The 22,577-nt window shown below is 52.6% G+C and overlaps 1 protein-coding gene across 1 annotated transcript in view; it reads right to left on the bottom strand.

Annotated features, from left to right (window-relative positions):
* Positions 1 to 723: 723 nt before the first annotated feature.
* Positions 724 to 22,577, bottom strand: part of ANXA11 (annexin A11) — a 42,338-nt gene continuing 20,484 nt past the window's right edge. The window contains exons 2-15 of the mRNA XM_043476395.1: positions 17,313 to 17,375; positions 15,574 to 15,686; positions 14,253 to 14,639; positions 12,902 to 12,989; positions 12,564 to 12,658; positions 11,845 to 11,958; positions 9,627 to 9,717; positions 9,176 to 9,255; positions 8,989 to 9,045; positions 6,888 to 6,981; positions 4,381 to 4,476; positions 3,319 to 3,377; positions 2,997 to 3,119; positions 724 to 1,499 (exon numbers count right to left, since the gene is read on the bottom strand). Coding sequence (XP_043332330.1) covers positions 1,440 to 1,499; positions 2,997 to 3,119; positions 3,319 to 3,377; positions 4,381 to 4,476; positions 6,888 to 6,981; positions 8,989 to 9,045; positions 9,176 to 9,255; positions 9,627 to 9,717; positions 11,845 to 11,958; positions 12,564 to 12,658; positions 12,902 to 12,989; positions 14,253 to 14,639; positions 15,574 to 15,686; positions 17,313 to 17,367 — 1,512 coding nt within the window. The 5' untranslated portion in view covers positions 17,368 to 17,375 and the 3' untranslated portion in view covers positions 724 to 1,439. The remainder of the gene's footprint in view (positions 1,500 to 2,996; positions 3,120 to 3,318; positions 3,378 to 4,380; positions 4,477 to 6,887; positions 6,982 to 8,988; positions 9,046 to 9,175; positions 9,256 to 9,626; positions 9,718 to 11,844; positions 11,959 to 12,563; positions 12,659 to 12,901; positions 12,990 to 14,252; positions 14,640 to 15,573; positions 15,687 to 17,312; positions 17,376 to 22,577) is intronic.

Below are 22,577 nucleotides of genomic sequence, written 5' to 3' on the forward strand. Positions count from 1 at the left end.
GACAAACTGGTGTCCCCAAGCAGATGTCTACTTTGTGGACAAGGCACTCCCTGGGGCCTTTGCTAGGGCTCAGCACGTTTGGGCTCCCACCCTGGCCTCTGGCTTCTCTCCTTTCTAAACTTTCAACGTAAGAAACCACAAAGGGAGTGGAGATCACTAACCAGAAGACATGCTCTGGGCTTCTGGATGAGATGCAACAATTTCTAGAAACTCTGCCCCTTCTGGACTCGCCTTCTCCTGATACCACCAACAAAGGGGCAAAGGGCCCCCCAAGAGACCACAGCCTGGAGCTGCCTTTCAGACTGAAGCGTCCCTGCGGGGAGGAGCTGATCTCATGCCTCTCTGACTTTCTGCTGTAAGGCTACCCCCAGGAGTCATGCGCACTCCCTTCTGTCTGTGCCCTTCCTTCCAGGTGGTCCTGGGGAAAGGACCACACTCCTCCTACTTGCCCTAGTGGACTTCACTGCACCCACATCTTACCAAAAACCCTGTGTGCCTTTTCAGCATGCGGGCCCTGAGCAAAGATTTCAGGAACCTCCATTTCTCATGTCCTTAAGACCCAATCCCTGTAAATTACTTATATTCAGGGTTTCCTAAGCACAAGTTTCTATTTAAAGCCGTATAACTTTTCACGAGCTAATAAGGCTGGAACCCCCTAAGCTACAGGGCAGGATCATGAAGCATGAGAAAGCAAACTGGCACCAGGAAAACACTTCCAGAACATTCCAGAGCTGGATGACTTTAATTTGGAAACAGCATTTGGCCATCAACATTCAGGTTTAAGGCACATTCTCAATTACAAGAAGCCCTGTCACTGGCAGGGAGCTGGCTTTGTTCTTGTGGTTTGCGTGGAAGAAAGAACAGATGACTTTCTGGCCTTTTCTTTTCTAAAAAGGAGTGAGTTTGGCAATAACAAAGCTCATGACACATTTTCACCAGATGCAGAGTGTGTACCCTTAAGGGTTTTCCCTTTTACTCCTCAGTGAAGACACAGCACTCCAATCCCCACCTCTTTCACCCAAACTTTTTATGCAGCAAAGACGTGTATGCAACTGTCTGCAACTATATATTAAAGAAAAAAAAAAAAACCTTCTAAACATACGAAATTACATGGCTAAAAGGAAGCCAAGAGTTTCAGCCATAAGCAAAGGGGAATGACTGCATGAGTCAGGAAACAAAACATCTACTTTAGCTGCAAGAGGCTGTGAGGGGTGGGGATGGGCAGGAGGCATCCTGAGAGACTGACGAGGTTTGGCACAAGCACAGTGCACGGATCAAGAGGGTGGGGGAGGAGCTGGGGCCACGGCTCTACGGCTGGTCTGAACGGTGACACCTGGGGGCGGTTTTGTAGATTTGTTAGAAACAGACAAACATCCTTTTGGCCTTTTCCTGGCATTGCTGTTGCCAGCAGGTGGACCAGGTGACCCACCAGCCACTGCTCAGTCGTTGCCACCACAGATCTTCAGCAGAATCTTCCGGTAATCCCCTGAAGTGTCTCCCTGGTCACAGAAAGGAGTAAGACATCAAGTTAAGAAAGGCTCGACCAGTTCTGGCTTCCTGGCTCTTGATTTTCTTCTGCCCAAAGTGCCCTTACAGAGAGGTGGCCCTATCTTACGAAATTTCCCATTCTGCTGAGCAGATGAGCAGGTCACATGCTGGCATCACAAGTACATGGACCATGGACAGTGTAGCTCAGCCTCCCTAGTCTCCTCCCTGAAAAAAACTGAAAGCTGTACTCACCCCAATGATCAAAGTCAGAATTTGAAAAACAAACACAAAAAATTTTTGAACAGCCAGAAACACCCCTACCCAGGTCTAACTAATGGCGGCCTTTGCCCAGTGCATTTCTGCTGTACTCAACAGGGATTATACCATAAGGCACTGTACCCTGTACCGGAACTGTCATCTACTGTGATACGATCATCCAGTGGAGGAGAGAGTTACTATTTCAGCTCCCAGTTCACATTAAGCTCTCCTCCAACTGTCCCACTGCACTTAGACGTAAGGCCACAGTGAGCTAATTTCTAATCATTTTCTTCCTTGAGGGCAAGGCCTATGGCTTATTCCAGATGCCCACAGCCTACTGGCAAACACAAGATTGCTATCAGCAGCATTGTTTCTATAGCCAAGAAAAGAGAGAGAAGCTTCTCTCAAGAAGATGCCCAACATCAAACATCAGTGAGTCTGAAATCAGGACCTGGGTGTGGCAATTTCAAGATTCATGTGAGCTCAGACTTTAACTATCAGAATTCCCCTCCTTCCCACTCCCCCTGCAATAGGAATCAATTCTGTCAGACTGTCTCTAACACACAGTGATAAGAGAGGCACTACTATCTATTAGACACGTACATGTCATACAGTATGCTTTACATGGACCGCTTCCTTCAAGATCCAACACTTCTGGGGGTGGGATCATCTCAAGGATGATGGAACTAGGGTTCAGGGAGGTTTAAGCAAGCTGTGTGAGATCATACAGTGAGAAAATACTAATAGAAAAGCCAGAATTGGATCCCAAGTGGTGTGACCCCCGAGCCCTCGCTCTGAACTGCCTTCCTTTGCTGCCTCCTCCATAAAGCCGAAAGAGGTGACTCGTCAGGAAGCCAGAGCCATGCACCCTCTGGGGGGCCTGGGACCTGAGTTCTCACTGATGGATGCCAGATCCACAGGGTGGCTGGACTCTGGAGGTCAGGCACCAGGTGTACATGTGTGTGGGGGGTGGTACTGTGTGTCTCTCATGCTGATTGTGGACCCTCCTCTGCCAATCATTTCCTGAACAGCAGTTGTGCTAGATGCTGGGATAGAGGGAGGGTCAAGACCCTCCCTGCCGTCAGGAGCTGACAAGCGGCTGCTGTGAAAGCTGAAGAAGGCAAGCAGAGGACCACAAACAAGATGCCTGTGCTTGGCTGAGGCCAAGCCTATAGGAGCTCTGAGGAAGAGCAACGGGGATAGTGGGAGCAGCCAGGGAGACAGCCCAGACAGCCCCCAGAGGCCCGTACCGTGATATCGTGGTACAGCGACTTGCCATACAGCCGCTTATACTCCGCTCTGATGTCCAGGAGGTCGATCTCGCTGCGAGACACCATGATGCGGATCAGGGTCCGGTCTTTGGTTCCTGCTCCCTAAAGAGAGTGGCCCAAGGGCATGAGCTATGTACCTCCTCACCGTCCAGTCCCCAGCTTTCCTGGGCCCTGGGCCCCTCCCCGCCCCCTCTGGAGGAAGGGTGGCTCTCCTCAAGCTTCCTCCCCTGAGCAAGGTCCCAATCACAGGATGGGCTGAGACACCCCCCTCACCCAGACCCTGTACCTGGGGATTACTTACCCTCATGGCCTTGTTGAGCCTCTCAGCAAAGAAGGCTGGGGTATTCTTAAGACATTTCACTGGAAGAGAGAAACAGCATAAACTGATCTGCAGAAAACTTCAGTCAGGGGGACACGGGGCACACAGCCACCTCCTAGAAGGCCGGCTGTCCATCAAACACACCACGGCATCCATCTTCCTCCTCCCTCATCTCCTTCAGGCTCAATTATCCCACGATCCTGGCTCCAGCCCTCTGGAATAGAAACATGCAGCCTGGACACCAACGCAACCCCTTTCCTGGTAACCAGTGTGATGGAGGAAGCTGGTAGGGAAGGAATGTGGATGGTGGTAAGGAACCATATGGCTGCTCAGGCAGGAGGGAACCCACTGGGGATGGTGTGACCCTCGGGGGAAAGGCTGTCTGAGCAGAATGAATATCTAACTAGGGTTCTCAGGCCATGATACCTACCCTGGGGGACCTGGGGGAACCTGTCCCATTCAGAAAGCTCCAAGAAAAGCAAAGCAGAAGATGGACAACCCATGAGAGTCCCAAGTGGGTATAAAGAGGGGCCAAACCCGCAGGTGGAGGGCAGGGGGAGGACTGGCCTGGAGCATGCCAGGCCCTGCTCTGGAGGACAGGACCCGGGCACTGTGGGAAGCGCACAGCGTCCCGGGAGCTATGCCAGCTTTCCTCAGCCAGGGCCTGTTTTGCTGTTGCAAGTAAAAAAAATCTTTCCACGTGTTCCCATCACAAACATCTGACAACTGCCTGCAGGGATATATTTTTAGAGAAGACTTGGCAGGATGTGAGTCATCTTCCTCCCGGAGAGCGGCTGGTCGTGCTCCCACTGGTGCTCACACTGCAGCTCCCTCCCCGGGGCTGGGCTTGAAATATAAACAAGACCGCTGGGGGCACAACCACACACAGTGATCCAGGAAGCAGCCTGATTTCCCACTGCGTAGGCACCTGGATTTAACAATCTTGGACCCTATCACTATGCTCGCCCTCAACCGGAGGGTGGGTGAGCACCCAGAAAACTCACAACACACCCCAGACCCCAGCAGGAGGGCTGAGACACCTACCCACAGCCAGCATGCCCTGCTCCAGGTCCCCGGACATCTCCCGGCAGATGCTCTTCTCAATGTCACGTCCTGTCATTCTCTGATACTCATTAAAAACTAGTGGGAAGACAGAGGGACACGTTATGAACTGAATTCTGCCCCTGATGCTCGCCCCAAATCCCTATGTTGAACTGTCCTAACTCCCAGAACTTCAGAATTTAACTGTACTTGGAGATACAGTCTTTAAAGAGGTAATTAAGTTAAAATGAGGCCCTCAGCATGGGCTCGAATCCAATCTGGCTGGTGTCTTTTTAAGAAAAGGAGATTTGCACATACAAGCAAACACCAGGGCTGCAAACACAGAGCTAAGAGCATGCGCAGACACAGCAAGGAGGGGCCATGTGCAGGCCAAGCAGGGAGGCCTCAGGAGAAACCATCACTGCCGGCACCTTGATCTTGGACTTCTGGCCTCCAAAACTGGGAAAAAAATAGATTTCTGCTGTTTAAGCCACCTGGCCCATGGTATTTTATTATGACAGCTCGAGCTGACTCAGACAGGACACATGGTGAGACCTCTACCTCTTCCCAGAGACCCCCCTCTCCCCACTCTGCTCTTGGCACCCTAGGCGGTCCCAATGACCACACTAGCCCAGCTCTCAAGTCTGCCAGTTCTTCACCCCAAGGCAAGGGCACTCCCCCGCCCCCCAGGCCTGCTCACTCAGTCCCCTTACCAGCACCTCTGCTTCTATTGTACCTTAATCCCCTGTCCAGAAGCCCTGACACCGATATGCTCTTCTCAGATCCACCACTTCCAGCCCCAGCCCTTCTCCATCATTCTGTGTGTCGGTCTTTCTCAATCTGACTGTAAGCTAACACCCCTCCAGCACCCCAGCTTACCCTGGGTTGGGCTGAGCACCCGTGGGAAGTGGGCTGTGGGTTCTAAGAGAGGCAGGTGGAGCCATGGAGACCTGAGTCCTAACTTGAGCTCGGCCCCCAGGATGTAACTTCCTCTTCTCTGGCCAAGGTCTGTTTCTGTATTCTCCAAACTGCTGTCATTTGCATATCAGAATCATGATTTCTACTACCTCTGTATCCAACTCAGATCAGCTCCTCTTTTCTCCTGACTAGTATCATTCATGCAGTTGGGGTTCTGATGTGCTATAAACATATCTCATACTCACTAAAATAAATAATGACCAAGATGAACGTATGTGCACTCTTGCTCCATTATAGTACAGTGCGGAGGTTCACATGTGTGCTGTGGAGGCGGTCAGCCTGAGGGCAAATGCCAACTCTGCCACATTACCAGTTGGGTACCTGACTTCCCCAGCTGCCCTTCGCCCCACTCCTCATCTGTAAAGTGGGAGAATGGCGCCTATTGGAATTTATTAAAGGCTCAGTGCATGCCCATAGTGGGTGCTGGAGATCCCACCCCACTGCTAGGTGTGGTCATCGTTCTCCATCCTCACCTGCCCTCTTATACGCTGACACTGCTGGCCTCTAGGACACCCCTTTCTCTGGGTGCCCCTCCTAAGTCTCCTGCCATGGCCAGAGCCCTGTCCTCAGACCGCTGTGCTCCCTCCCGAGGGGACCACTTGCAGTCCCAGAGCCTCAAACTCCTTCGACCCACTCAGCTTCCAAACTTCCACCTCTAGCCAGACCTTTTCTGACCTCCAGGCTCACAAACCTAGTGGCTTCCACGGCACCTGTAGCTCGATTCCCTTGTCTCCTTAAAGCCTCCCACTCTCAGTCAAGGGCCCCACCCTCTTCCTCTTCCACTGGCTCAGCAGGGACAAATCCCGGGGTCCTTTCTCTCTCTCACACCCCACATCCAATTCATCCACAAACAGAGCCAGAATCTGACCCCTTCTCACCATCTGCTCCTACCAACTGTCCACACCACCATCACTTCTCCCCTGGACTGACTGCAGCCATCTCCTAACTGGTTTCCCACCATAGACCCCGTCACTCTTCTCAGCACAACTCTCAGTACACTTGCAAAACCTAAGTCAAATCACACCCCTCCCTCACACCACTCCCTCCACTGGCTCCCTGTTTTATTCAAGATAAACACCTAAGTCCATGCAACTGTCAGCAGGACTTCCTACTGTATAGTACAGGGGACTATATCCAATCTCCTGGAATAAACCATGGAAAAGAAAATTTTAAAAAGAATGTATAAATGTGTAAAACTGATTCACTTTGCTGTACAACAGAGATTGGCACAACATTGTAAATCAACTATATTTCAATTAAAAAACAAATTAAAAACTGCTCCCAAACAAAAACTCTGAAATTCCATATTCTAGCAGGTGAAGACACCAGCCACCAGGAGGCCCCCCTTCTCTCACCTCCTCCCCTGCTTTCCTCAGAACCAGATGCCAGCACATGCAGGAGACACGCTGAGACTATCTTGTAAATCGCCACTAGGGGGCTCTTTCAAGGAAGTGAAAGGTCCATGCAGTGAGGAACTGCCAAGTGTTTCTGCAATCCATTTCCTGGCTACAGGGAAGCCAGGACGGCCTTACCTGCCACCAGGTGGGCCCGGCTCCGGGAGCACAGAATTGCATTGAACTTGGACTCATCCGTTCCCAGGCGGTTCTCCCCAGCTGCATAGAGCTCCTGGACAGAAGATGGACCGATAGGCATGCAGGCCTCACCCCCAACTCCAGGCCCAGGTCACCTAGGACAGCTAGGCAGTCTCTCTGGGCCCTGAAGCCCAGAAGGGAGGGAAAGGGGGGCAGGGCCCCAGCTGAGTTCCATTCACTGTGCTGAGACAGATGCCATCCACACATCCTGAGCCAGGAGAGCCTAGGCTGCTGGGGTCCAGGACAGGCAAGGAACCGGGGCGGGGGGGGCAGCAGCACAAAGGAAAACATAGGTTGAGTACTAGCTCTGCCACCCACTTGCCAAGGGACTCGAGGCAGGTCACTGGCCCTCTCAGCGTTCTCAGCTCTAAAGTGGGAAGAGTGAATTAGATTCAGGGTCACCAACCTGAAAGCCCAAAGGGGCCACTGGGTAACTTAAATGCAGGAATCAGGGCAGTTGTAAGGCCAGAGAGTGGTGGGGACCATGGGGACTACACAGAGGTGTTTCTCAGCTGAGAACAGGACAGAGGAACAAGGCTCACAGCCCCCAGATCCACTTTCCATGTAGTGGTTTAGTTGCTAAGTTGTGTCCAATTCTTACAACCCCATGGACTGTAGCCTGCCAGGTTCCTCTATCCCTAGAATTTTCCAGGCAAGAATACTAGAGTGGATTGCCATTTCCTTCTCCAGGGGATGTTCCTGACCCAGGGATGAAAACCTGCACTGCAGGCAGATACTCTACCAACTGAGCTACCAAGGGAGCCAGAAATCCCGATGTCCATATGAAATTTCTCATCTTTAAAGGCAGTTTCCCTATCTATAAGCAGAAACACATAAAACAACAACTATTACAATTAATAAATCGCAGTTATGGATGTGGGGCTTTATGTGATAGGTGCCTGCCTGTCATTTTATTGCATACACCATTTTATGTTTGTAAATGGAAAGAATTTGCAGCTTCCTCTTAAGCCGTTGAAGGTCTAAGCTCAGTATATATGCCAATTGGTAGGTAACCTCTGAACCAGATGGCTCCAAAGTGCTTTCCGGGCCTCAGGTAGCAGTAGCTCGTGGACTGAAAGGCGCTGATATTTGAGGGCAGACGGTGCACATCAGGGGCTCAGAGACCCCACACGTCAAGGTGAGGCCAAGAGGTCCAGAACTAAGAAGGCAGAGTAGTCACCATGAAACCCTTCAACCAAGGCAACTTCTGCCTGAGCTAAGAAATGGCCTGGACAGGAAACAGCAATGGGAAAATCCCCACGGGGGCAAGGCCAGAGCCTGGGGCTTTGAGGACGTCCAGCCCTGAGTTCAGTTATGGAAATGGGGGCCCCAGCCAGAGAGATGTTAAGAAGGGATCTGGGACCAGGGCAGAGGCAGGCGCTGTCTGGGCACAGGGAGTGAGCGAGGTATGTGGGCCTCTGTCCAGGCTCTGCCTCCAGGTTTCTCAGGACACAGCTCTACCTTCCTGAGCCTCAGTGTCCTCACCTGGACACCTCAGTGCCCTCCAGCCCCCAGGAAGCCAGGGCCCTCTCCAACCAGAACTGCTATGGTGGTCTGACATCATCGGTAGGAAACCCAAACTCCTCTGGAGAGGCACTTGGATGCCTGGACAAGGAGAGGAAATGGCCAGAGACAGCTCCCCCTTTGGTCTGCAATTCACACCAGGCTGGGGACAAGGGCAGAATTCCAAGGCTACACAACTAACATGGCAGCTGGTTTCTAGGTTCAAATCAAAAGCTTAACAGAATAATGGTCTAGGCAATCAAACACATGTACAAAATCACATGAAATCCCACATCCATCACTGATCTACCAACTGCTAAAATTAGTATTATCCCACATGGTCCCTCCTACAGGGCGGGAGACTGAGGCCCATGGAGGTGGGGTGACCTGCTCAAGGCCACAGTTGATAAGCAGCAGAGCCTGTGAAACTTACAGCATCTGGAATCCACTCCTAATCTTTGCTGTTTCCACCCCTCATGACACAAGGAAGTGGGAGACGCCCCCTGCTCAAGAAGCCAGGTGAGCGGCCATCACTCACCTGCACATCTCTCTGGACGAGGGTCATGTCCACGTTCGTGCTTTCATCCCGGTTCCCCTGAAAGGAAGCAGGCTGTGAGGCAAGGCCACTCCTTGGAGTCACATCCCTCCCTCCCTGCTCCTCCTCCCTGTGGCTCAGACGTCCACCTCTCCCTGCTGTGAGCCCAAGCTCTGCCCTGGGAAAGTACCTGAGAGAGAGAGATGAGGAGCCGCTGGAAGTGCCCTGACGTGTCGCTCCGAATGGCCTCCTCCAGAGTCTTTTTGAATTCTGAAAGCAAGATGCAGGGAAGGGGCACACTGTAGCCCCGTGGAACAAGCTGCCCACTGCACACAGTCAACAGTGAGCCTGGCATGAGGAGACAGGTGGCCCACATGGCCCCCAGGAACATACAACTGGAGACCAGGAAGGGCTATGACTCCCAGGCTGACCTGGCCCTAGTCGTGCCCAGGAGGTTTCCCCCAGCCCTCCCTTAACCTCAGTCACCTGCTTCTGTGTAAACAGCAAGCAGGGCTGGGCCTGGGATAGAAGCCCAGTGTGTTGGGGATGGGAGGAGATGGGGAGATAAGGTCTGGAAGGAAGAGTTCAGGCCCCGGGAGAGGGTGTGGCCACGGCGGGTGAGGCCCTGGGGCCAGTCTAACCTGTCTTGTAGAGTCTGTTCAGTTCCCGGATGTGCTCATTGCTGCGGGAGGCGAGGATCTCAATCAGGCAGGCTTCATCAGTGCCCGCCCCCTGCGGAGCCAGAGCACAGGACAAAGCAGGAGCTTGTGACAGCCTCCTCGCTGGCAGGCAGGGAAGGGCAGGTGCCATGATCCCCCAGGACACAAACCCCAGGGGAAGAGGCCACAGACACAGACCCACCCATCATGCAGCTGCTGCTACCCTGGCCTGAAGCAGCCAAACTCCCCCACACAGTCTCAGGAAAGTACCAGGGAAGATAGCAACATGGTGACAAGTAGAGATCCATTTGAAGGATTATCCCCATTCCATCTTCCAGGACACCAAGAAATCAGAGAAGTGTGGTGACTTGTCCGAGGCACACAGTAAACGGTGGGGCTGAGAGGCAGCCCTAGATCTGTTTTACCCCAAGTTCAGTCCACAGATAAGGTGACAAACAACTGAGAAAACGGGTTGAAAGCGAGAGCATGGACACGTGGGAAAACCTGACTCCCAGGGTGGAGAGTCGAGCATCCTGAGACACTGAAGAAAAGAACATTGAGGATGGAAGGGACAGCTGAGGACGGGACAGTGAGAGGCAGGGGACAGGGTCAGCAGCCTGGTTTCTGTATTGGGTTGCATCTTGGTTCTGACGATCACTAGCTATGTGACCTTCGGCATGTTACTTCACCTCTCTGTGCCTCTGGTTCCTTGACCATAAAATGGGAGTGATACTAGGGGCAGATATGGTAGGGTGTCCTGGGAGCAAGAGAATCGAGAAGGACTTTCTTGACATAAGAGAAACCATTTCTGGTCTAAACCATTTTGTGATCTAAGCCTGGCCACGGTACTTGTCCTTAATAGAACAACAGGGCAATAGGAAAGATAACAAAACATATGTAAAGACCCTGGGTTCTGTGTCAATGGTAAAGACAAGCCTGAAGCACTTTCTTGAGCTGTTCTGCAGAATTTAAACCCCCTTGGGCACTCAACCACCAAAAGAAATGGAACCTAAGGGATGATGATGTTGACCTTTTCAGGTATGGACTCTGTGGACCATCCAAGCCCCTTCATGAATATGCACCTATTAGCTTAAAATTTTCCCAGTTTTGCAGTTCCAGGAGACACTGCTTTGGGAAAGATCCCTGATGTTCTCACTTGCTGCAAGTAATAAATCCCTCTCCTGCTTCTTGGGCTTCCCTGGTGGCTCAGACAGTAAAGACTCTGCCTGCAATGCAAGAGACTCGGGTTTGATCCCTGGGTTGGGAAGACCCCCTGGAGAAGGGAATGGCAATCCACTCCAGTATTCTTGCCTGGAGAATCTCATGGACAGACAAGCCTGGCAGGCTACAGTCCACAGAGTCACTTTCTCCTACTCCTTGGCTTAGTTGTGTCTTTTGACACCCTCGGAGAGATGGACCTAGTTTCAGGGGATGTCCCTTCGGGGCAGGAAGAGTCACTGTGCCCACTAGGCCCTGAGGAATGTTAGATTTCTTCTAGGGCACCTGCTCAGTTCACAAGGACTCCCCCATCTGTGGGAGTGGCCCCACCCCATCCATAGGACATCTGCTGAGGGACACCTGCTTGACAGTTACAGGACTAGGGGGAGGCTGAACCCAAAGTCCATCAAAACCTGCCTCCTATTCGGAATTTGGACCAAGGGACAGCTGGCCTCCTCTGTGGCTGGATCTCTGACAGGTACTCAGGAAGGGGTCCACAGGGATGCTGTGCCAAAGAAGGAGAGGCACAGAAGCAGATGGAAGAATGAAGCAGACACTCAAGCAGCAGACATGAGAAATTCTGCCCAGTCCCGTCCCTCTCCAAGTCAGGCTGCTGTTTCTATCCTGATTCTCCACCCTGGCTCTGCTTAAGCTCCTCAAGAGTGTTCTGTTACCTGCTAACAACAGAGTCCTGATGAATGAAGATGATATCATCCACTCCTCCCACCCCTACTAGCACTGCATCACTGATTTTCTCTGAGCCCCAGCTCCTACCATTTAAGGCAGAGAGACTTAGATGCTCCCTGATGATGAGTGATGCCTCATTTGCCTCTTGGAGGAGCCACCAGAAGTTCCCTTTTCTATAGTACTTGGACCCCAGGAGCTATGCTGACAACAGTAGCTAATAATCGAGCTAAGACATACAACGTGGTCTAGGTCTTTATGTTCATCATGTCCACACACACACACAGAACATACACACCTTGATAGCTTCCTTTATCTCATAAGCATCAAAGAGGACAGGCGTCTTCATCAGGGCCAAGATTGTCTTCTCAAAGTTTCCTGACAGTTCAGATTTCAGATCTTTGATCAAATCCTAATTGGACATTCAGACAAACAAACAAGACCTATTTTGAGAATCCATAGGAGGTGACCAATAGGGAACAATATCCCAGATCCAGCAGCATCTACATAAAAGACAATCCTCAGGCCCCAGCCTGACCTGCAGAATTGTAACCTGCATTTGAACCAGATTCCCAGGGAACTCATAGCCCATTAAAGTAGGAGAGACACTAGGCCAGAGCATTAACCTGCACGTACTAGTCTATATGTACTCAGTGGTTATCTATTAATTAAGATCCAAAAGCCCCCAAATTCAAACTTTCATGTGTTCAGTACTTAAAGCCTCTTCCTTCAAACAGAAATAACTTGCCCATAGTCTCAGTGAGTCACAGCAGAGCCAGGATGGAACCCAGATCCCTGGGCACCTCTCAGCAAACCAGTACCCTGTGGACTCTGGGATTTCTGCTTCAGAGCATCCTTTGCCTCTAGAAGATGCCATCAGTTGACAGCCACCGAGAAATGCCCTAACATGCCTTACAGTTCATCTAGGAGATCCAGGTCCTGAGGAAAAGCAGGAGTAGGCTGCTCCTATCAGGAGGATATGCCCTGATTCAGGAAGGAACCCCCACCAACACTCACCTTCCCATATGCTGTCTTGAAGGACAGGAGGATCTGCTGCCGTTGCTTGTTGGAGCGACTACCCAAGCAGTCAATGATGGCCTGCTCGTCAGTCCCTGGTGGAATGAGAGGTGGGAGTGGGCGTGGCTGGGGTCACAGGGATGCTCTGTGGCTAGAGACTTTCTTGGCCTGGATCCTCCAATTCTCCTGAGCATCCGCAATACATCCCCATATCCACCTTCTCTAACACGCGGGCCAGTCTGCCTCCACCCAGCAACCCCAGCCCACAGAGCCACTGTGTAACTGCCGAGGGAGTCAGGAGGAGGCAGTTGGGACTCATGCCACACTGGGTCTCTCACCAAAGCCCTTCATGGCCTTCCGCAGGACCTCAGCATCTCGCAGGGGGTCAAAGCCAGATGCATCTGTGATGGTGCCTCGGTTTCCAAACTACTCAGACAGACAGACAGACAGTAAGATGCTACATTTCCTAGATATGAGACTGCCTGGCCCAGACTCTGGAAATGACCTTTCTTCTAAAAGCTGGGGGACCTGAAGGAGCCTGCAGTTGACAGCACAGGGGACTCAACACTGAGCCGGCCTAATGTACATTACCTGTCCTCGTGTCCTGGCACTGAAGCATCTGCCTGGCTCCCGTGGCTTGGAGCCTACCTAGAGCTGAGTCCTGGTGCTGGAAATCTACCCTATGCCCAGGTCCTCCAGGCTGGGCTCTTGATGAAGGAGAGGCCTCAGGAACAGGGTCCCAGCCTCTCCTCAAGGCCTCAGCACTGCACATCGGGGCTCCCCTAACAGGCCTGCTCAGTCACTCTGTGCATATCACAAACAGGTGCTCCTCCGGGATGCCTTCATGTGTCCAGCCTTCACGACGGTACATGCAGACCGGCTACGATCTGGATTCGCTCTGGTTTCCTGGCACCGTGTTCTGGACTCTACGACCTGCTTGCCTGCTGGGCTTCTTCCTCAAATGACAGCTACACTCCAAGCACACTGTATTTTTCCTGCCTAAACTCTCCCTTGATGGATGATCTAGGACGAACTAGCTTTAACAGAGGAGATAAGCTGAGAGAAAGATGAGGGGAAGGCAGATAGGGACGATGCAGGGCAGGGCAGGGGTGGCGGGACGTGTGGGTATTGGGGAAGGAGGGGAATGGACCCTCTGACTAAAAATAGTAGTCAACCACATTCCACTAGCCCTGTGCTTGGCTGGTTTGGCTGTGTAACCATGACAATGAATTCTAGGCTCTGCAAACACGAACTGCTCTCCAAAATGAGCCAAGAGCAGTCCTGAAAGAACCGGCAACAATTTTACACACTCAAAGGGGCTGGTTTTGAGTCTGGGAGGGCACATCCAGGGATTAAAGACTAAGGGCCACTGGGCAAAGGCCTTTTGAGACAGTTCTCACAAAGCCCAGGCAGTAAATAACACAAGAGGATGAAGAGTACCTGGAGGCGTTCAGACCCGCCTCACACGGGGACCATCTAACCAAGCTGGGACAAACAGGGCGGCTCCCTGGGCCCTCAGGAGTGCAAACAGGGGTGGGAAGTCTGTGAGAAAGTGACACTCTGAACACTACAAGTCAGAGCTACAGGACTGAGCCCTCCCCCGTCCCTGCTAGGGGACACTAGGCCCCTAGGGGTCTCAGGCTCTTAGGGCCAGGCCCGGACAGACAGTAGCACAGGGTTGGCACTTACCTGGGCTGGGGACACGGCAGGGGTGACAGTCCCAGAACCTGAGTACCCTGGATAGCTTGGCACCGGCTGCTGCCCAGGAGGTGGCATTGGTGACTGTCCAGGGTAGGTCATGGGCGGCTGTCCAGGGTAGGCCCCCGGGGGCTGCTGCCCAGGGGGCAACATGGGCTGGCCTGGCACAGGGGCCCCTGGGTATGGCGGATATGAAGGCATCCCAGAGGGTGGGTTTCCTCCAGGGGGCGGGTACATTCCATATGAAGGAACAGGCTGCTGGGCAGGAGGGGGCTGCCCAAAACTCCCTGGGGGAACTGGAGGGTAACCAGCCCCAGGGGCCCCTGGGTACAGGTTTGGCACATTGGCTCCTCCAAATGTCCCGGACATGTTGGCTGCCTGAAAGTCCACAAAGCAGAGCCTTAGAATAACAGGCCTGGAGAGGTAAGGCCACACTCCATCCATCTATCTGCCCTTCCCCACCCTGAGCCTTGCAGTGGGTGCCCGGGAGCCACACTCAGCCCAAGCTGACTCCGAGCACCACTGGCTTCTCAGCAGGCCAACCGTGCCCACCCACCTTGTCGCACATGCCCTCCGCCTGCACCACTGACCCCTTAACCTGCCTGTGTACCAAAGCACCCACCCTCACTTTAACACCACACCACTGTTTCCTCATGCTACTGTCTGTCTCCTCCCAGTGGATGGTAGGTACTCCTAGGCTGGGGTTTTCTATCCCCAGCACCTACAATGGGCCTGGTGCAAATTAGACTATGTAGTGGTTACACTGTTCACACTGAGCATACGTTTATCTTTAGAGTATAAAATACACCATTTTATAAGCAAATCAAAAGTAGCACGCCTGCCTGTGTTACCAGGCACCTGCCCCCAGGCCCAACCAGGACAGTCATCCACATGTACCAACACGGACAACACACACCTGCATGTGGTCACATGTGCATCACACACACACACATACACACACACACAACCCCCCTCACCTTCCTCCCGTCCCTATGCTGAGCGCATACAGAAGGTGCTCAATGCATATTCCTCACCCCTACCCAATCCCCCAGCGCTGAAAGAAACCTGGAAGACCACGCAGCCCAACAAATTGCCCCACCCTCACTTTACAGTTGAGAAAAACGAGATGCACAGAGGGACTGTGAGGTGCCAAGAGCCTTGATGGAAACCCTTCTGTCCTAAGATACAGTTCGACACCCTGAGTGCCCACAGGTAAACACACACCCCTGACACCATGGAAGCCAGCAGCTTTTCTCCCTCTGGCCCCAGGAGAGTGACCCCCGGGGCAGCCCAGTGGGAGGGCTGGACTCACCACTCCTGAGAGGTAATCCTGGTTGAACTGCCCTGCGTAGTTGGCCACATTATCCAGCCCGATGGGAGGCATGGTGGGTGGCGGGTAGCCAGCACCTCCCCAGGCACCACCACCTGAAAGCAACACCGATCCATCAGTCCCCCGATCAGCCACCAAGAGGACAAGGCAGAGACATCAAGCTCCCAGGTGGTCAGAGAGGAGGCCAAATGGAGCCTTGGGCAGTCCTATAGGCCACAATGAAAACGCTCAGGCAACAAAGTCTAGCGTGATCCCACTGCCAGAGAAGAGAAGAAGGAACCTTCCCCACCTTTCAGGAAGGAAGGCACCGCTCAGCAAACACTCCCAAGACTCTCTGCAGGGTATTATGGTAGGAGGGCCACGGGCAGACCTGCTCTGCTGGGCTCACCACCACGGACCAGGAGTACAGACAGGTCACTCGGGGAGGCGTGCTGAGCCCAGCAGAGTGGGGGCTCAGGGAGCACTCAGAGTCCAGAGTGATGGGAAAGCACGGCGGGTGGGGCGGGGTGTCCTGCTCATTTGGTGGTATGCCGTCCCCACATGTGTGTAAGAGGCAGGGAGAAGCAGGATGACAGGACAGAGGGAGACAGGGCTTGGCTGTGGAAAACAGACACCTGTCCTAGTCAGGAGGACAATCGGGGAACAGCAGTACAAAGTCCCAGCTCTGAAACCAGCAGGACTGGAGTTTATGCCCTGGGTGAGCACTCAACCAGCCTGGCTCAGTTTCCTCGTGCGAAGTGGGCATAATCAGTGATGGCTCAAACTGCTACGAGGAGGATTGAGAGAGCTACTGCCAGGCAGGGCTTAGCCGGGAGCCCGGTGAGCATTCATGTGTGACAGCCCTCACCGTAGCCCTCACAAGCGGCACAGCAGCTAGCATCACGGCTGGCCTGTCAGAAGCAGCCCTGTCCACGGCCGCGAAAAGGCCCTGAGGGCCTCCAGTGTGGCTCTCCAGCTCCGGGACACTCAGGACAGGGCCTCCCCGGAATCACTCGCCAGTTCCCTCTCCTGCTGCTCAGGTGCTGACAGAGGTGGAAGTGGTGGGACACAGATGCCCAACAGGCTGGCGCAGCCTCCCTGCTACTGGCCCACAGCAGCAGCTGCAGCAGTAACATCTGACCCCCAGGGACCGCCTCTACTTCCTGCCCATGCAGGGGCCCTGCTGCTGGGAAGCCACGCGCCGTGCACACGGGGCAAGAGTGACGGGGCCTCAGAGGACACTGCCAGAGCCTTTACCCGGCTATCGGTCCTGTCTGGGCCAGCCCAGTGAAGGAGACGCTTGAATTCATTTGCAGAGGAGAAAACCGCGTCCCAGAGAATGGAACATGTTTGTCTGTTCCCAATACTGGAGAAGGAAATGGCAACCCACTCTAGTACTCTTGCCTAAAAATTCCTATGGACAGAGGAGCCTGGTGGGCTACAGTCCCTGGGGTCACAGAGAGTCAGACACGACTGAGTGACTTCACACCTCACACTCATCAGCTAATAAGGCAAGAGACGGGGGCCTGGCCTCATCCTGGCTTTTCAGAAGTGGCTTCAAACCCTGGCCTCGCCTGGCCCCAGGATCCAAGCTCTTCTCCAGCCCCTTCCCACCTGGCTGCACTGTGTGGTATGAAGGGAGCAAGGAAATGACTAGAAAGCACCATCACTCCTTCCCTCTGCATGCCTGGATGCTGTGAAGAGAGGGCAATCCCTCCCCCACAGGCCCCAGACCTTCTTACCTGGTGCAGCTGGTGGGTAGCCACCTGCGGGCGGGGGGTAGCCTGGGTAGCTCATGGCTAGATCTGAAAGGAAAGAGGAAAGCGTGCTCAGGTTCGGCCAGGGGCTCCCATTAGCTTTACTGGAGAACAGCGACACCCACAAGCCAGCCCCGGCAGGAGGAGCTGCATGAGGCCTGACCCGAGGTGGGGCAACCCAGCTCACCCTTTACCCACCAGGCCCCTGCCAGAAACCGCAATCGGGGAATTACAGGATTCAACACCCACGAGCTGGTGAGTTTCCTTCAAAACCCCTTCCACCCAAGCTCCACTCCCGCCTGTGCGGACAAGGGATGCCGCACGTGTGAAGCTGCTCTCCCGTCTCTCTCTCAGGGGTCCAGGTCTATTTGCCCGAATCTTCTTTATTACCAGCCAGCCAGCATTGGGGAAAAGCCCACGCTCCCGCCTCCCTGTACCCGACCTACAGACCCCGAGCGATCCACAGCGGCCTCCAAGTTTGATCTGCCCCAAACTACAATTTTTGTTCTCCAGCCTCTGGTTCACCCGGCAAGGGAATCCTTGGGTATGGGATGACCATTCCCAGAAATAAGGAGAGCCCTCAGGAGGGCTCATCTGATCAAGTGAGGCAATACCATCCTGTCCCTACAGATGGAGCTCAGACAGGGCAAGAGACTTGCAGGTCAGTAGTAAGGGAAAGAGACAGGCCCGGAACCTAGAATTCCTGGTGATGGTGGGAAACCTGTCCTCACAAACCCCTCTCTGTACAGATCCCTCTGCCGTGTCTCATGCTAGTGGAGCTGCCCAGAGGGACACGATCTATTGTGATATCACACTCTCAGACCATCAGCAACCTGCTTACTCCTGCCAATCAGTGGCTGTTGCAATTTGAGAGGCACCCAAGGACCAGTGAGAGTGAGGAGACCTGTAGGCTCCCCTAACAATCACACCTGCTGAGCCCAGGTGAGCTGCTCCTCCTTGCACGCCAGGCCCCAAGCGAGTTCTCAGAACTGCAGTGTGCATCAGAACCCACCTGGAGGGCTTGTTAAACACACTGCTGGGCTCCACCCGCAGGGTTTGAGTCAGCAGAGCCAGAATTCATATTTCTAACTAGTTCGCAGGTGATGTTACTCGTCCAGGAACTCTGAGAAACACCTCTCTAGACACCATTATCCACCTACAAGATTCTGGGCCGCCCTTCACAGCTGCACTGGAGAACTGTGCACGATGTTTTTAAGGAAGATGAAGGGCTTCCTTAAGGTGCCACTGGTCCCCACAAGTCTGGTTCTCAGCCCTCTGGGCATGGTAATATATTTGGGTCAGTGGGTCCACGGGTGACTGCAATGGGAGGCCAGATGGCGGCCTAGTGACCTTGCAGAGAGCTAGAATTGGCGACCTGTGGTGTGGGCCAAAGACCTATTCCCAAGCACGCTGCGAAGTGGCAACTAAGGTCCCCAGTGGTGCTTTCAGTCTGACCCCTCTGCCAGAACCCTGAGGCCTCGCTGGTGAGGCAACACCCTGGGGATCTGAATGATGGATGGGCCAGGAACCTCCTCATGGAATAAAGAGGAACTGCCCATCGGAAAAACAGAGGAGCTGCAGTCCTGTTCCTGACACCGTTCTCCCTGGAGACCACCCCCAAGAGGAATGAGCCTGGAGGCCTCATCCACAGTGGGATGGGAAAACAAAACGGAGGAGCAGGATACTGCCCTGTTCCCTACATCAACGTAAAATGTCAGCCAGACACTAAGCTTCAGACTTCAGAAGCAGTCCTTACCCCCAAAGATAAAATTAAGTTTCTGTGTAAGACAGAAATAAGGAAAATAACATAAAGACAAGAGAAAGGACAAATTTAGGAAAAACGTTTTATGGTAAGAAAAAGACCAATAACCTTTAGAGAAACTCAAATGATGCAAACTATAACAGAAAAGGAACATTAGATGTTCCCCCTCACTAACATGGTGAGGCTCGCCAAGTAAAAACAGAGAGATGTTAAAATTAAAAATGACACAGTCTTTGACTCAGAAGCTCTACTTCTGGAAATCTATTTCCCAGATGCACTTAACTGTGACATTTACTACAACAACAACAACAAGGAATCCCTAAATACCCACCTGCAAGAGCCTGGTTAAATAAATCACAACAGATCCATACAAGGGATATTCTGTATATTATATTCATATATCTATATATTATATTATATACTACAGAATTAGCCAGCTCTATGAGTGGCGATTTGAAATGATCACCATTATTAATCAAGGTGTAGTGCTGTGTGTATGCTAACTTTAAAAAAAGAAAATGTACAAATTTAGCGCTGAACACACAAACACACACACCCTACAATCCCTGGAATGTTAAACAAGAAACTGGGTAACACTGATTGCCTCTGGAGGGGAAAACTGGAATAGAAATGAAATTCACTGTTTATATTTGCATTTCTTGCCACATGCATTTGGGCCTATTAAAAAAACAACTTTAAAAAAGACCCAATTCAGTTGGGGATTTCTGAGCTCACTTGAGGTCGTGGCTGTTCTTCCAAGATTCGAATAACTCACACAGGGTCCATTCAGCGCAAGGCAGCCCAGCTCTGAGCCTGGGGTTAGAATTATTACATAAATACACCATCGTACTTGGACCTGGAGGGACTGCTAGGGTTCCCGCCTGGGGCAGAGCCACAGGCCAGCCTCAGCCACTCACAGGGTGATGGTGCTCATTCCCAGAGCTCCCTGATGATGAGCTCTGCCCTGCAGTGTCCACAGGCCGGGTCTAATCCTACATCCAAAGAACAGTCCTTCCTCCCGCCCCCCCACCCTGGCTTCTCCTCTCCCCAAAAGCCCACCTCCAGTCTTCCCCTCTTCTGAAAGAACAGTCTCATTTTCTTCCCACCATTTCCTGCCTGAAGTAGTTTCATGTTTGTGACCCACTCCCTTCTCGCTCGCAGAGCTCCCTTGGGAAGCAAAGGCTCCAGGTAGGGTGTGGAGAGCCCACAGCAGTAGCTCCCCCAGCGTCCCTGGACTGGTAATACCTGCATGTTCTGGACAATGGAGACAGGATGCTGATGCCTGTTAAATTTCCCCCCTCCATTCTACCTGTTGCTCCAGACTACAAGATCTCCTGCAATCTGGACCAGTATCAAGCATCTTAGAGCTCTCTCTCAGCTTTCTTTTATATTCACTGGTTGGGAAAACGTGGCATTTGCGTTCTTCCCAGTGAGTGACACTGAAAGGGCGCTCCTGCACTGTCTCTACCAACCTCTCCCCACCCAGGACCACTCAATCAGTTATTGGACCACCTAACTCTACCACAGCCCGATCGACACCCATTTCCTCATCTAGTTCACAACAGCAGGAAGAGGGCCTCCATCAAATGAGGATTCTAACACATCTACCCCAGCCCCCCGCCCGCCTAGAGCGCTCTAGCTTATCTGTCTAGGAATCTCCAGGAGAAAAGCAAAGGCAGCCAGGGAACCTGGGTCGACCTTCGGGGGCCCTATCCTCAGTCCCAGTGCCCTGGCTCGCCCCCTCCCAACGACCACATGTCCTAGGAGAGTCCAGGATCAGCAGGCAACTCTTAGACTCCCAACATCCACAGTCTTCGCCTCACCTTTTTAAAATAATTTTACTCATTTATTTTTGGTTGTGCTGGGTCTTTGTTGCTACGCAGGCTTTTCTCCAGTCGTGGCAAGTGGAAGCTGCAGTGTGTGGGCTTCTAGTTGCACTGGCTTCTCTTGCTGTGGAGCATGGGCCCCAGGGCACACGGGCTTTAATAGCTGCACACGTGGGCTTAGCAGCTGGCAGCTTCCAGGGTCTAGAGCACAGGCTCAGTAGCTGTGGCGCACAGGCTTTGCTGCTCCATGGCATGTGGGATCCTCCCGGATTAGGGATTCAACCCATGTCTCTTGACTGGCAGGTGGATTCTTTACTACTGAGCCACCAGGGAAGCCCCCCTTTTTCTGTGAAAATTAAGAAATTTGCTTATGGCCCAGTCTTTACATACTCTGGCCTCCACTTTTTCTCAAGAGGGCACCAGCAGGGTCTGCTGCCCTTGGCAAAGTTAGTCTGCACCCGGGGTACCAAATCCGGCTCAGAGGGGAGTTCGGGCAGGGCATGGTGGGGGCAGGGGTGGAGCCCTCACCTTCCCCTCCGCTCTGTCCAACCCTCACTCTGCACAACAAAAGGTAACACAGTGAATGACCTGCAGATCTGCTTTCTCTTTGGCATCTACAAATATCACACCTTCTATGCTGACCAATGCCTTCCTCCTATTTCTGCCCTTTAACAAAGAAAAAAGGTGCCTGCGTGGGGTGCTTCACATAGTGGACAGGCGGGATTCTGACAGGCCAGGCACTTCCCTGTTCTGTGCCGGTTCTCATCAGGGCACTCTGTCGTGGGACTCACTGGAGAGGGCCTCCAGGTGCCGCAGGCAGCTGGCCTCTTCCGGGACTAATCCAGTTCCTAGAAACCAGTCTCTGGGGAACTGTCAGCCTCAAGTACTGCCTCTCAAGATGCAGCACAAATACCAGCCTTCCCTTCCTTCCTCACTGGGACCATCTACCTGCAGCTGTGCACCAAATTTCATCCAGCTGTGGCCCTCTCTGGCTAAACTAGGGCTTCTCATGCTTCAGGCTGCAAGACAATCACCTGCTGGACTTGTTTTAACCCAGATTGTCAGGTCCTGGCCCCACAGTCTCTGCAGGGTGGGTTTGGGAACTGGCCCCAAAATGCTGCTGCTGCTTGACTCTGGACCAGTTTCTGCAGCACTGCTTACTCATGCATGAGAATCACCTGGACAGCTTGCTAAAAATGCCCAGGCCTTGGCCCCAATCAGTCTGGGCACTTCAATCTGGGATGGTCCTGGGAATGTGAAATATAAACAAGCACCCTATCCCCATCTCCAGGAATTCTGATGTAATTGATTCTGCACTCCACAATCTAGGAAACACTTTTTCCTTTAAGGTACTTGGACACTTTCTAGCATATTCTATCTAATCTTTATTCTCAGCAGTAAGTAAACTCTGAGGATAAACACCAAGATCTGAGCATCCCAGGGTCCCTTGAGACCAAGCCTCAGGTTACTTGGTGAATGTTGAAAGCAGAAAGCAGGTACAGAGGGGGCTTCTCGGGGCCTGTAAAGGGGCTTATTCCCTAAAACCGTGTACATGTATACAAGAATACCATTACATTTCAAGGATTCCACAAGAGTAGGCACCCAGAGTCCTCAAACACAGCAATCTAGAAACGCTGTATTGGGAGAAGAGGCAAAATCACC

This window comes from Cervus canadensis, chromosome 8 (assembly GCF_019320065.1).
Source record: "Cervus canadensis isolate Bull #8, Minnesota chromosome 8, ASM1932006v1, whole genome shotgun sequence".
Taxonomy (NCBI): Eukaryota; Metazoa; Chordata; class Mammalia; order Artiodactyla; family Cervidae; genus Cervus; species Cervus canadensis.